This window comes from Channa argus, chromosome 1, assembly GCF_033026475.1.
Source record: "Channa argus isolate prfri chromosome 1, Channa argus male v1.0, whole genome shotgun sequence".
Taxonomy (NCBI): domain Eukaryota; kingdom Metazoa; phylum Chordata; class Actinopteri; order Anabantiformes; family Channidae; genus Channa; species Channa argus.
The window spans coordinates 11,446,195-11,459,630 of NC_090197.1; the positions used below are offsets into that span (position 1 = coordinate 11,446,195).

The window sequence follows — 13,436 nt, forward strand, 5'->3', positions numbered from 1 at the left end:
CAATGAAATCAAAATCGAAATGACTTGCTATAGAAATTTATGGTGGCTTTTACTGGTCTTGCCTATTATTATTTTTTAGCAATTCTTATTCTCTACAATTATTAACATTCAGGTCTCAACAATGTAAATATGATTACAACATGGCATCATATTTACAAATACTTGTGTAAATTTATCAACACACACGCAGAGGAGGCCAATATAAGTCATGTAATGTTATGTCTCTAGAATACATTCTGTAGAATTATGCTAACTATAAATTTGCACTGCATTTGTAAATAGAACGACAAACCGATTTGTAGAAATGTAACGCACCTCAGGTAATGCTCTGAATAAACAGTAGGGGGCGGCAGCACCAGTACCGCTCCTGATACACAGGAGGAAGAGGAAGAGCAAGAGCGTAAACGACAGGGTGAACCGAGAGTGGTGTCCATTTTATTTACACCGGTGAGAGTGCTGAATTTGCGATCTCTCGGGTTTTTCAGGAGTATAAAGTCAAGCGCCGGGTAAGTGGTTAGAATTCCTTCCATAATGTACTGGAACATAAAATTGTATTTAAAAAAAAATCAGCTTAAGACGGAACAGTTGTTTGTTGTGAGGCCTGTTGTCCAACGATGCGCCATATTGATTTTTTTAATGACCCCGCTATTGGGGGAGTTAGCTTAGCGAGGTAATGCTGGCTTCGTCGCTATATTGTTATCGCGTATGACCATATCATACACGTGATACTGGATTTATCACTGATAATATTCAGTATGGCGAATCAAAACGCAAACATACATCTAAAACATAGAGTGTTCATATGATAATGTTAGCTGACTGGTGCTAGTGAGCGTAGCACCTCCATTAGCCCTCTTCACAAATCCCCACACTTCTGATCTTCCAGATTGTCTTTGACCAGATGAAGGTATAAACTGACACTGGGCCATTTACAGTGTGATTTCACACAACTCGAGTCTCAGCGTTGATATCACGTACGCATTAAAAGGCATCATTTAAACCGTGTTTTATTATTGTGGCTGGTTGGGCTTTGAAATCTTTGTACACAAGTAAATGTGTTTGGACATGTTTCATATATGGCCATACATTTTGAATTAAATTTTTACTCTAAGTAATTCCATTGATTCTGTTAGTTTGTAGCAAAGCTAATTTAAAGTGCATATGTCATTAGCCTAATCTCAATGCACTTTTTTTTATATGGAGACCTTTTCTAGTTATCCTTTAACCTTATATCATATTTTTATATAGACCTTCATGTCTGTAATGTCTCACATATGATGATGTCCTAAATAGAGTGACGGTGCTATTGTTTTCTGGATCGTATCAAAGTACTTTCGCTTATGTTTTGCAGGTTTTCAGAGATGAGCAGTTCTGAGGAAGTTTCATGGATCTCCTGGTTTTGTGGACTCAGGGGGAATGAGTTTTTCTGTGAGGTGAATGTCTTCACTCTGTCGGATCTGTGAATGTCCAATGCATCCAGAAAGTATTCCCAGCACTTAAGGTTTTCCACATTTTGTTATGTACAGCCTTATTGCTAGTCGATTAAATTCATTATTTTCATCAAAATTCTACAAACAATATCCCATAATGATAATGTGAAAGTTTGTTTCAAATCTTTGCAAATTTATAAAAAGGGGGGGAAACAAAAAACATTTCACTGCCTTTGCTTAATACTTTGTTGAAACACCTTTAGGACCAGTTACAGCCTGAAGTCCTTTTGAGTATGGTGCTACAAGCTTGGCCCACTTACTTTGGGGCAGTTTCTCCCATTCTTCTTTGCAGTACCTCTCAAGCTGCGGGTGCAGATGGGGAGTGTCAGTGCACAGCCATTTTCAGATCTCTCCAGAGAACTTGGCAACCTCCCTGAGTAAGGCCCTTCTCTCTCGATCTCACAGTTTGGCTCGGCCGGCTCGCTCTAGGAAGGGTCCGGGTGGTTCCAAAGTTCTTCCATTTACTGATGATGGAGGCCACTGTGCTCATTTTGACCTTAAATAACGCAGAAAGTTTTCTGTACCCTCCCCTATATTTGTGCCTAGACAAAATCCTGTCTCTGAGGTTTACAGAGAATTCCTTGGACTTCATGGCTCGGTTTGTGCTCTGACATGCACTGTTAACTGTGGGACCTTATATAGACAGGTGTATGCTTTTCTAAATCATGACCAATCAACTGAATTTCCCACAGGTAGAATCAAAAGTTGTAAAAGCATCTCAAAGATGATCAGTGGAAACAGGAGCTCAATTCTGAGTTTCATGGCAAAGGCCATGAATACTTATGTACGTGTTTGTTTGTTTTGTTTTTTAAAATAATACATTTGCAAAGATTCCAAGTAAACTTCTTTCACGTTGTCATATGGGGTTTTTTTTAGAATTTTGAGGAAAAGAATGAATTTAATCTATTTTTAAATATTGCTATAACATAACAAAATGTGGATGTGAATATTTTCCGAAAGCACTGTATATTAATTGTTCCCCTCTAGATGCTGACATTAAAAATGAACTTAAGAGCTGAACTTGTGATTGCAAAACAAACCATGAAACCTTCAATTTAATAATCACATCTCTCTTATTCTAACTTTTAATTACACAATGGGAACTGCTTCTAGCCCTGAACCAGGATCCTTTAAAATATATCACACACGCTTAAATCTCTGGAATACAGCCCATAAAACGTGGCACAAGAAAAATGTTAACATTTTTGACCATGACAAGTTTTACTTTGAAGTCACATTAAAAAGGGAGGTCCTCTCTGAATAATCTCTGTCATCGTCTTCTTTCATGACAGGTGGATGAAGACTACATTCAGGACAAATTCAACCTGACAGGGCTCAATGAGCAGGTGCCACACTATCGCCAGGCCCTGGACATGATCCTGGACCTTGAGCCAGGTGTGTGTATTATACCTCTTTAATCTCAAATGCAGTTACTGGAAAAAACTAATTACTCATCCTACATAATTGTCTGGATTATCACAAATGTCTGCAGAGAAGTCCTTCTCTGGCAGCTTTGAAAAGTTTAAATGTTTATCCACATCTTTTTTGTCAGTTGACATGTACAACAGAGGTTAAGAAGAATAAAGAAGCTGCAGGTGCTTCATGACGTGCTAGACTTTGGATCTCTCAACCTGAGCACTTTTGCATATCATTGAACTATAAAGACAAGAATTAACCTTTTTATCTCAAGTTTCACCTGCTCTTGCTGTTGTGTCTGCTGTGGCTCTTGTCAGGTGGTTGCACATAACGTAACAATTTCTCTGTCAATGTACATTTTGACTGGATCTTTGAAAGAGAAGCTTTTTCTGCATGTGTCCTTTAGACTCCCTCATGTTGTTGTCTTTGGTTCATAGCATTTCAAACAGTTTTGGTTTTTAATGTAGCCTGTGGTGGAAACTTTGAAACCATTGCATATTTCTCTTACCACAACTTCAAACTGCTTAAAGTAATGTGACCACTTACACTGTGTTCTTCTGTCTTTAGATGAGGAGCTGGAGGACAATCCGAACCAGAGTGACCTGATTGAGCAGGCTGCTGAGATGCTCTACGGCCTCATCCACGCACGCTACATCCTCACCAACCGAGGCATCGCTCAAATGGTAGGAGCCAGCTGCATCGATGTTTTTATGTCTCTTCTTAGTTTCACGTGTTGTGATTAACCCGACCTTGGTGGCTCAGTGATGATGTCCCTGATTATGTATTGATGTCAGGTGTGAGTTGTGAGTACATAAATGGCTGGCTGACAGTAAACGGGTGATAAATACCTTAGATTCTAATATATAGTTAGCATTGTACCCATTGTGCAACTGGTACACTAGATGGAGGTATCTTCACACATGATCATTCTGCATAGTGTTTCATTCATTTTCCCATAGTAGCTGTTGATTTACAGTCTTTAATTGACTTTTGTGCGGTCCAAGCCTGGTGCGTCAGGAAGGGCATCCCGAAGGCAAAATAAAAAAATTTAAAAAAAATTTACTTTTGTGATCCAGAGCTATGATGGCAAGGTTTTTCTTACTGCATAGGAGAGCTACTTTTCCAGCAACACACATCTTAGAAACATGAAAGTAGATTTAGGAGAACACACAAGCAGCCGATCTGGCTTCAAAAGTAAAACAGCTGAGGTAAAACTAGTTAAAGAAAAGAACAACACTCTGCAACTACTTTTTATTTTTGCCATTTTCAAGCAAACATGCCAAATATTTACTGGTTCAAGTTTCTTAAATGTCAGATTTTTATTTTGTTCTTAACAGGTAAAAAAATTATATTATGGTTAATCAAGCTCTAGGCACATCTTAATTACTATAAAACTTAAATGACATTTTTTTTTTACCAAAGCACTGAATAATTTCATTAAATGTTTCAGGTGTTACTGGTTTTTGGATTAACATGAAACCTATCAGAACACAGAGCATAATACTGCAATAGCTGATGCTTATAATATATAATTTGTAATGACATTGAGGACCAGAGGGGGTCTTTAAACTGTTAGTGATATGTTGTGTCTGTGACTGTTATGTTAAAGATTTTACAATTCACATTGATCAGAGTTTACTATAGCTCTCATGCATTCAGAAACTGATAGAAAATAATTGCTTAAATAATAGACAGAAAGATGTAAGAGACAGCTTTAATAAAAAAAAAAAAAACTTCTTTTTTTTTTTAATATTCCATCCTCTTTTGTGTCACTTCTGCCTTGCAGTTGGAGAAGTATCAGCAAGGAGACTTTGGCTATTGCCCTCGTGTCTATTGTGAGAATCAGCCAATGCTTCCAATTGGTAAGTATTCGATTTTTTTGTTTCTATTGTATATTTTTAGCATCACTGTAAAAAATATTATTTTTCCCTGTAGCGAGTAGTGTAAAAAAGTTTAGACTATACAAAGTTAAAAATGAGGTGGCATCGCCCCGTTAATGATCCTTCATTTTATTCAGCCTTTCAATCAGCTGCGTGCTCCTGTCTGCAGCTTTTTGTTATGCACATGCAGTTAGAGAAAGCTGATTAGAAACCTGTTTACATGTATAAATTGCCAAAAAATCTGTGTTCTCTGACAAAAATCTACCTGGGGCAACCAGGTCACCCTAATCCCCTACCCCAATTTTTAAAACTAGCTTTGCTGTTTGCATGACACTTAAGAAATTAGCTTTCCAGAGAAAGCCCACTACAACCTTTGTTACTTAGTTTATGTAAATACACTCATTGTGCTTTGCCTGACTTAAGAATTTAACCTGTTTCTGAAGATATATCTGCAGAGCTGGAATCTTAGCTACAGTGCATCCAGAAAGTATTCCCAGCACTTAACTTTTTCCACATAGTGTTATGTTACAGCCTTATTCTGAATTGGATTGAAGTCATAATTTTCCTCCAAATTCTAAAAACAATACCCCATAATGACAACGTGAAAGACGTTTGTTTGGAATCTTTGCAAAGTAATTCAAAATACAAAAGGAAAAAAATCACATGTACATAAGTATTCATGGCCTTTACCATGACATTTAAAAATGAACTCTGGTGCATCCTGTTTCGAATGATCATCCTTGAGATGTTTCTACAACTTGATTGGAATGAGCACAGTGGCCTCCATCATCTGTAAATGGAAGAATTTTGGAACCACCTGGACTCTTCTTAGAGCGGCCTGCCCGAGCCAAACTGAGCGATCGAGAGAGAAGGGTCTTAGTCAGGGAGGTGACCGAGAACCCGATGGTCACTCTGAAACAGCTCCAGCATTTTCCTGTGGAGAGAGGAGAACCTTCCAGAAGAACGACCATCTCTGCAGCACTCCACCAGCCAGGCCTGTGTGGTAGAGTGGCCAGACGGAAACCACAACTCAGTAAAAGGCACATGACGGCCCACCTGAAGGACTCTCAGACCACGAGAAACAAAATTCTTTGGTCTGATGAAAGATTGAACTCTTCGGCCTGAATGCCAAGTGTCATGTCGGGAGGAACCCAGGCACCACTGGTGAGCCCAGACTTGAACCCTATTGCACATCTGGGGAGGGATCTGAAAGTGGCTTTGCACCGACCCTCCCCATCCAACCTGATGGAGCCTGAGAGGTAGAAGAATGGGAGAAACTTACTTAAACATACTCAATAAAAAAGAGAGAGAGATATAAAAAAAATTAATTTGCAAAGATTTCAAACAAACGTCTTTCATGTTGCCGTTATGGGGTATTGTTTGTAGAGCCTTTTGGAAAATAATGAATTTCCTTCATTTTGCAATAAGGTTGTAACATAAAAAAAGTGCTTCTGGATGCACTGTACATAAGCAAGAGCATAATAAATGGTTATACTACCTACAATAGAACCTGATATGGAAATACTTAATTAGCTGGCAACTGCATGTCAAGAAATTCACCACAAAGACCCAATAATATTTGCCTTAATTACAGTTTAAGATAAGTTGCCGAGTTTGTAGTTGTTAGTAATTAGTCAACAAGCTAGTCAACAAGCTTGTTGTGGATCAGTTAACAAGTGTTTTGTTAACGTACCCTTATGGGTTGGTAACTCGCGGAGCATTTTGCCGCACCCGAACGAGCACTGATGTACACTCTGAGCTCCTCTCTACAAAGACAAGAGGCTGCTATAGAAACTAAATTTTCAGTCCAGTTATGAAGTATTGACATCGTAGGTACTAGGTTTTTTGTTTATTTGTAACAAGCCCAAAACTGTTTATATGAAAGTAATAAACCTTTTTGTGTCCAGATGTGTCACATTGTCCCTATACTTAGTTACTTGGTTGGTTGCTTAGTTTTATTTTGCATGAAGTTTCTTTTGCACAAGTGTCCAGAGCGAATTATTTGAATTTCATCTGGTGTCTGTCAAAGGCTTTGCACGTTTAATATATCTGCAGCAGTTCGATGTTTAATGGCTGCTATTTTATGTCAGGTCTGTCAGACATCCCAGGAGAGGCCATGGTGAAGCTGTATTGTCCTAAGTGCATGGATGTCTACACACCTAAGTCCTCCAGGCACCACCACACAGATGGAGCTTATTTTGGCACTGGCTTCCCCCACATGCTGTTTATGGTTCACCCTGAGTACAGGCCAAAGAGGCCTGCCAACCAGTTTGTCCCAAGGTTAGTAAGCAAGTTGAACTAAAAATGAGGCTTCTGTACTATAGCAATTTTTACCTGCAGTGATTACTGTAGTGGACATCTACAAGCAAATAACAGCCCGGGTTTCTGGACACAAGGGTGTTGCCTCTGTGAATGATTTGTATATAGGGTTCATAACTGATGCCCAACATTACCCTGGTTAAATGGTAAATAATCCTCAGTATTTTAGAATGCATCCTTATTCTGGCATTTTATTTTATTCTCTGGTTAAGTCTGTTGGCAGCAGTGAGACATCATTTTGCAGAAATGTTACTTGAAGACCTGTCATCACTGCTTTCTCCCTAAAAGCAAATACACTATTGATCGCAGTATAAACGCACACCACAATCATTTTACGTGTTCTTTCTGAGTCTTATCCAATTAATGTGAAGTTTAATATTTGCAGCTTATGTGCTGCTCAGGGCAGTTTGTCATGTTTGTTAACCATTGAACACCGTGCTCAAAAGAAATGTTTACATTTGTTGCCACTTTCTGCTTCCCACAGGCTGTATGGTTTCAAGATCCATCCCATGGCCTACCAGCTGCAGCTGCAAGCTGCGTCCAGCTTTAAGAGCCCTGTCAAGGCCATCCGCTAGACCATCCACGCCTATGCAGGAGGAAAATTCCTAAAGAGAGAAAACGGAAAAGAATCATCATCAGAAAGGGGAGGGGTCACCTGTATTTTACAAAGCTTTCAGATGCCTCCTCCTCACCCTTAAGACTCTATTACTTTGGTTTAGATTAGGGCAAATGACAAAAAGTGAAAGGTGTTTTTTTTTTTGTTTTTTTTTAATTTAGTTTTCTTTCCCAGATGTGAGCGAGCCATAAAAACGCCCAGCCAGGATCTTAAACACACTTCCACACGCAAACATACGAAAAAAGCATAAATGCATCGACACACTTGGGATTCCATGCACGTACCTTACCAAACTAACCAGTGCCAAAAACTAGAGGTGAGGTAAGAGGAAGCGAAAGTAAGGGAAGGCTGAATAATACACGAGCTCTATACCGCTGCTGCTGTTCACTCACAATACAGCACACTGATAAACGAAATGTTGATTGTTGAGTATCTTTACAGGGATCTCTTTGTTGAAAGGGGCTTTTAGATTGAAAGCTGAAAAGGTTTATTAACTGGGTTGTTGTTTTTTTTTATTTTTTTCACCTCTGGTTATTGCATTTGTTCTGTATTTGGCACAGTTTGGTAAAGAGTGGTGGTAACCCTTTTTCATTTCAATCCCCACAGTGCATGTACACTCAGACTGGCCACAGATGGTTGAGACGGAGGTGACGGGTGTATTTCTGTATCATTTGTTTGTAAAATTTGGTTTGATGTTTTGTGGAGTTGTTACCCAAAGTTAAATTCGCCTTAAGATCCAGAGAAAGCACTCTGATTATTTTACTTTTCAAGAAGCATGAGCATTTTTATTTCTTTTTACTATTAGAGAATGTAGAGTAGAAATAAATAAAAATAACAGACAATTGTAATTAGCCTGCCATTTCTCCAGCTGTCTGTGCGTGTTTTAAACAACTGTGTGTTGGTACATCAAGTGAGAATATACCCTGTGCAACCATTTTGTCCCACAGGAACGGCAACCATGGCTGCATTTATATTGCCGCCACTCCTTCCCTTCCTTTTCCTCTAAAGAAATAGTTGTACAATTTGGGGAACTGCTCTAACTTGCTGTTTAAGAGAGGAGCAACACCTGGCTGTGGCCACTGCTAGCAGCTAGTTAGCTCAGTATGGAAATGGAAACCTACCTCTGTTTGGAAGTACAGTGGAAAAATGCTCTAAGCAGCACTTCTAAAGTTCACAAATTAACACATCGTTTTGTGTTTGTTTAATTTTATAAATCTGCAGTGTAAAAACAGTAGGTTGTTGGCTCTGTGCTGGTTATCATGTGCCAAGCAACTATATACTTTTTTTTTTTTCTCAAATTAAACAAGATATAAAGTGTTAAATGTTGAGCTATAGAGGTGTTAATATGAGCTACAGTTCACTGCGGTATCTTGGGATTCGTACAAAACCTATTGTGCATATAGACAATTGGCTGTTTTTTCAAGGGATGTGATTGTGCTGGTTAGCACTAACCTTGCTAAAAAAAAATGTCCAGCACATAACCTGGAAAATGCAATTTGTCTTTTTGTTTTTTAGTTTAGTTTTTTTTTTTTTTGTGCAGATTAAACAAGATTTAAGTTTTTAAATAAGTAAAGTAGTAGGTGCTGGTCTGTTTTCAGGCGTTTTGCTCAGCTAAATCAAGCTAATGGTAGCTGGTTGTAGCATCACATGTACCTAACCCGTATGAGAGCTGCAAATCTTTCCCAAAATGTCAAACTATTTCTGTACAGATCAAGGAGGAGACTCTTGAGATGGAGGAATTTAGACGTTCTGAATCCTTCAGCTCCCACCACCACTGCACTGATGCTACTGGTGTCTCTCCACAGCACAGTCTCATTATTTATGTTCAGGTTTAGAGACACCCCACCAGCTTGTAGTTTTGGGTTCAGTGGGGCAGATACTCAGTTGCCCTGCCCTTTGATCTCCTCCTTTCTTTGTGTGACTGGAATGTTTTTTGATTTATTATTTTTTTTTTTTTGCATTACATAATACAGAAGAGATGGTATTTATGTCTCAAGATTTTAACTGTTTGTCTTTGTTGTTGTCTTTCTGCTGCTGTGGAACGTTGAGCAGGTTTCAGAATTCTCAATAAACTTCTATTTTCTTTTCATACTCTTTTTGTCCCTTTGTCCTTTTTATTTTCTTTAAGGGTGAACTTCTGCGCTTCCCCCACATTGTGTCAGTAGAGAGCTTTGAACATTGGAAAAGCCCTGTTTTTCACCAATATTTAAATATATTAGATATGAAAATCTGTCTCACAGAAACTGTAAAACACGATTGCGCCTGAATTCTTTGTGTATCAATGTGCATGTTTTGGGTTTGTAAACCTTTGTGTGTTGACAGAGGAAATTACTCTTCTGGCTTGTGGGTGTGACTGCAGTGGCATTTCACAGGATTTGAGTAAGGAGAGGGGGGGTAGGGAAGCGTGCACAAACAAATATACACGGTAGAAGAATGCCAACAAAATCTTATGATTCTGAGTCATGCTTTATTAATTATGTTTAACTATTAGATGTTTATTAGATGATAAAAAAAAGTCTGCATGGAATTGCATTAGAGGAATTAAAAATGCCTTTAATTTGAAAATATGCTGCACCATTTATACAAAAACACCGTATGGACACAAACCGCAAGCGTCACTGTGCTATGACTTCTTCATATATGAATCATAGAGATGTTTTTCCCCTCTGCATGGCTGCTGTCTTTGGCAAAATAAGTGGTTGGGCTGCGTTTTCTTTATGTGGTTAGTTCTCAATTTTTCCAAAAGAAAAGTAGGCAAAGGGGGTGGAGGCTCCTTCATGACTCAAGACAACACGAAACCTCAACTTAGGACTTGCCCTACCTCATGTAGACAGCTCCTTTTAACTTTGTGAAGAGGGATCCCACACTCTACTTGAAGTCCAGGTTTTGCAGGACAGACCAACTTCCTGTAGTGGTCTGCTGAGTAAGGAAAGATGTCTTGTGTTTTGGGATGCAAACTTCTTTTCCTTTCGGCTGTTCCCTTTCAGGAATCGCCACAGCGAATCATCTGCCTCCATCTAACACTGTCCCTAAATCTCCTCTTTGCTCTTCCTCTAGACCTCCTGCCTGGCAGCTCCAACCTCAGCATCCTTCCACCGATATATTCACAGTCTCTCCTCTAAACATGACCAAACCACCTCAATCTGGCCTCTCTGACTTTATCTCCAAAACATCTAACATGAGCTGTCCCTCTGATGTCCTCATTCCTGATCCTGTCCATCCTCGTCACTCCCAAAGAGAACCTCAACATCTTAAGCTCTGCTACCTCCAGCTCTGCCTCTTGTCTTTTCTTCAGTGCCACTGTCTCTAAGCCGAACAACATCGCTGGTCTCACCACCATCTTGAACACCTTTCCTTTTATTCTCGCTGATGCTCTTTTATCACACAACACACCTGACACTTTTCTCCACCCGTTCCAACCTGCCTGCACTCGCCTCTTCACCTCTTTTCCACACTCTCTGTTGCTCTGAACCATTGACTCTAAGTCCTGCACCTTCTTCACCTCTGCTCCCTGTAACCTCACTGTTCCACCTGGGTCCCTCTCATTCACACACATGTATTCTGTCTTGCTGCGGCTAAGCTTCATTCCTCTGTTTTCCAGAGCCGACCTCCACCTCTCCACATTTTCCTCCACCTGCTCCCTGCTCTCACTACAAATCACGTCACATCAATGTTTAGTAAATGTACTTTTGGCAGCAGTGATAGCCACAGATTCCTAATTGCACTGAAATCTGGACTCTGACTCATTTCCAAGCTAATCCCAAGACATGGAATGTTTGTTTCCATCCCAATAAAGCTTTGGCTTAGATTTACATTTTCATGCTCCCTGTCTCCTCTTGCAGAGAAGAATTCCCACAGCGAGATGCCACTGCCACCATGCTTCACACTGACAGCGCGAGAATAATCTGATGGGCAGTGTCTGGTGAAAAACCTCAGCATTGGTCTCTTCAGACCAAAAGAGTGAGTCTAACATTCTGGCTCCACAATTTATTCCCTTTGGTCTAGACAAGAATATCTCATCAAATATTAAATAGATTGCCACAAGATTTGATAAAGGCATTGACGCCTTTTGCATTACCCGCAGGTCTGTGATTTCACTTATTCTGTTAAATATTGCACTTTTGTGCTGGCACCACCACGAGGTTGGCATGGTGGTTTTGAGTAAAATGCATAACCGTTGGTTGGATAGCCGTTAGATTTGGTTCTCACATTAATCCATAGGAATAATTCCCAAAGTTTGGGCTTTCCTAGTGACATAGCTGTAACATGGTATGAGGATTAGCTTGGCTGGTTTCTCCTGCGCGCCCTCTTTCCTAGTGACATCAGTTGAGAAACGCCAAAGATCTGTGGGCAAAACAATGGAGGTTTTTCACCGAGCCTAAACAGCCTCCCTCTCGGCAAAGTATTTCAAAATGATGACTCTGAGCATGCCATTTCATAACTGTTCCCCCATGCAGCAGAAAGTATGCAGATATAATCATCAAACAATCAAACAAACACAGAGAAATGTTCTGGGACACACTCTGGGCTCGTCAAGACACACTTTTAGTGTTTATAGTTGAACTCACCTACACGTTCTGCTAGAAATTAAGTCACATACACCTGTTGCATCATTGTGTCTTTTTTGTAAGTAAACTTTTGGTTTCAAATGTATATAAGATGAATTTTCATATGATATGAGGAACTAAAAATTATATGTTGAACTAAGCAAAGTGTGGCTTGTTTAAACATCCAGTTGTTGCACAGCAACACTATTATTCATCTTTCTTTCTACCTGATAAATGCAAAACTGTATTTGTTTGGCTTTTTTTTAAGCCACTTCCTTCATGCCATCTATTTTTATTCTTAAGTTTACGTCGTTTCACAGAAGCAATCCTTATTTTAGTATATTTTAATTTTTTTTGACACTGTATCAGTTATGTAGCACAGAATAGAATTTTTTTGTAGGATAAATGTGCAATATGTATATATGCTCAATGACAATAAAGGTTGTTCTTCTCCTGCACACTGCTGTCTCATCTTCACTAAGGATTTATCATGCATAATTCATTCAGTCCTAAAGTTACACATTGTAGCCTCTACTGTTCAAAATGTAGACAATAACAAAAGGAGAAAAGAAAAGGCATCTAAAAGACAAGAAGCATCTAAATTCATTATATGCTTCTGATGTTCGCTGCTCTATGTTGCTCTGAGAACGGTGGAAAAAGCTAAGACTTCATCCCATGTAAGAAAATAACAACCTCAGAGAGGTTTATCATTGGACTACAATTTAACCATTTACTGAGCATTTTAGTAGAAGTTCTCAAATATCACTCAGATCAGCAGAGAAGATCTTAAAGGTACAGCGTGTAGCCTTTTTCCTAATATTGGTGTGTTGTACTCCTAAAACAAAGCTAGTGACAAGTCAGGTATTACTGCTTTTTAATGCTTCCAGAGAGCATTGCTGTTAGTCAGGTTGAATCAAATATCACACTGATTTATGCTAGTTTGCTCAAAAACTGTGTGTAATTTATGCATAATGTTAGATTAGTTCTACTGTTTACTGTCGAGTAAGACGATAGATAGTAATGGTGGACTGGTGTTGACCAGGCTGATTTGTCTAGTATGAAGTCTCTGGATCCCAAACTTGCTTTTTAATGCATCCACTCTTTATTTATTAAGCTTAGGATTGTTCCTCTATTTCGGGATGAATATGACCTGAGATATGACAAAAGG

General features: G+C 39.1%; 1 protein-coding gene across 1 annotated transcript; it reads left to right on the forward strand.

Annotated features, from left to right (window-relative positions):
- Positions 1-352: 352 nt before the first annotated feature.
- On the forward strand, positions 353-9,812 carry csnk2b (casein kinase 2, beta polypeptide). The gene is made up of 7 exons (XM_067496871.1): positions 353-506; positions 1,352-1,433; positions 2,783-2,885; positions 3,474-3,589; positions 4,693-4,768; positions 6,877-7,066; positions 7,590-9,812. The coding sequence occupies exons 2-7, from the start codon at positions 1,362-1,364 to the stop codon at positions 7,678-7,680; spliced, it is 648 nt and encodes a 215-aa protein (XP_067352972.1). The 5' UTR covers positions 353-506; positions 1,352-1,361; the 3' UTR covers positions 7,681-9,812.
- The last annotated feature ends 3,624 nt before the right edge of the window (positions 9,813-13,436 follow it).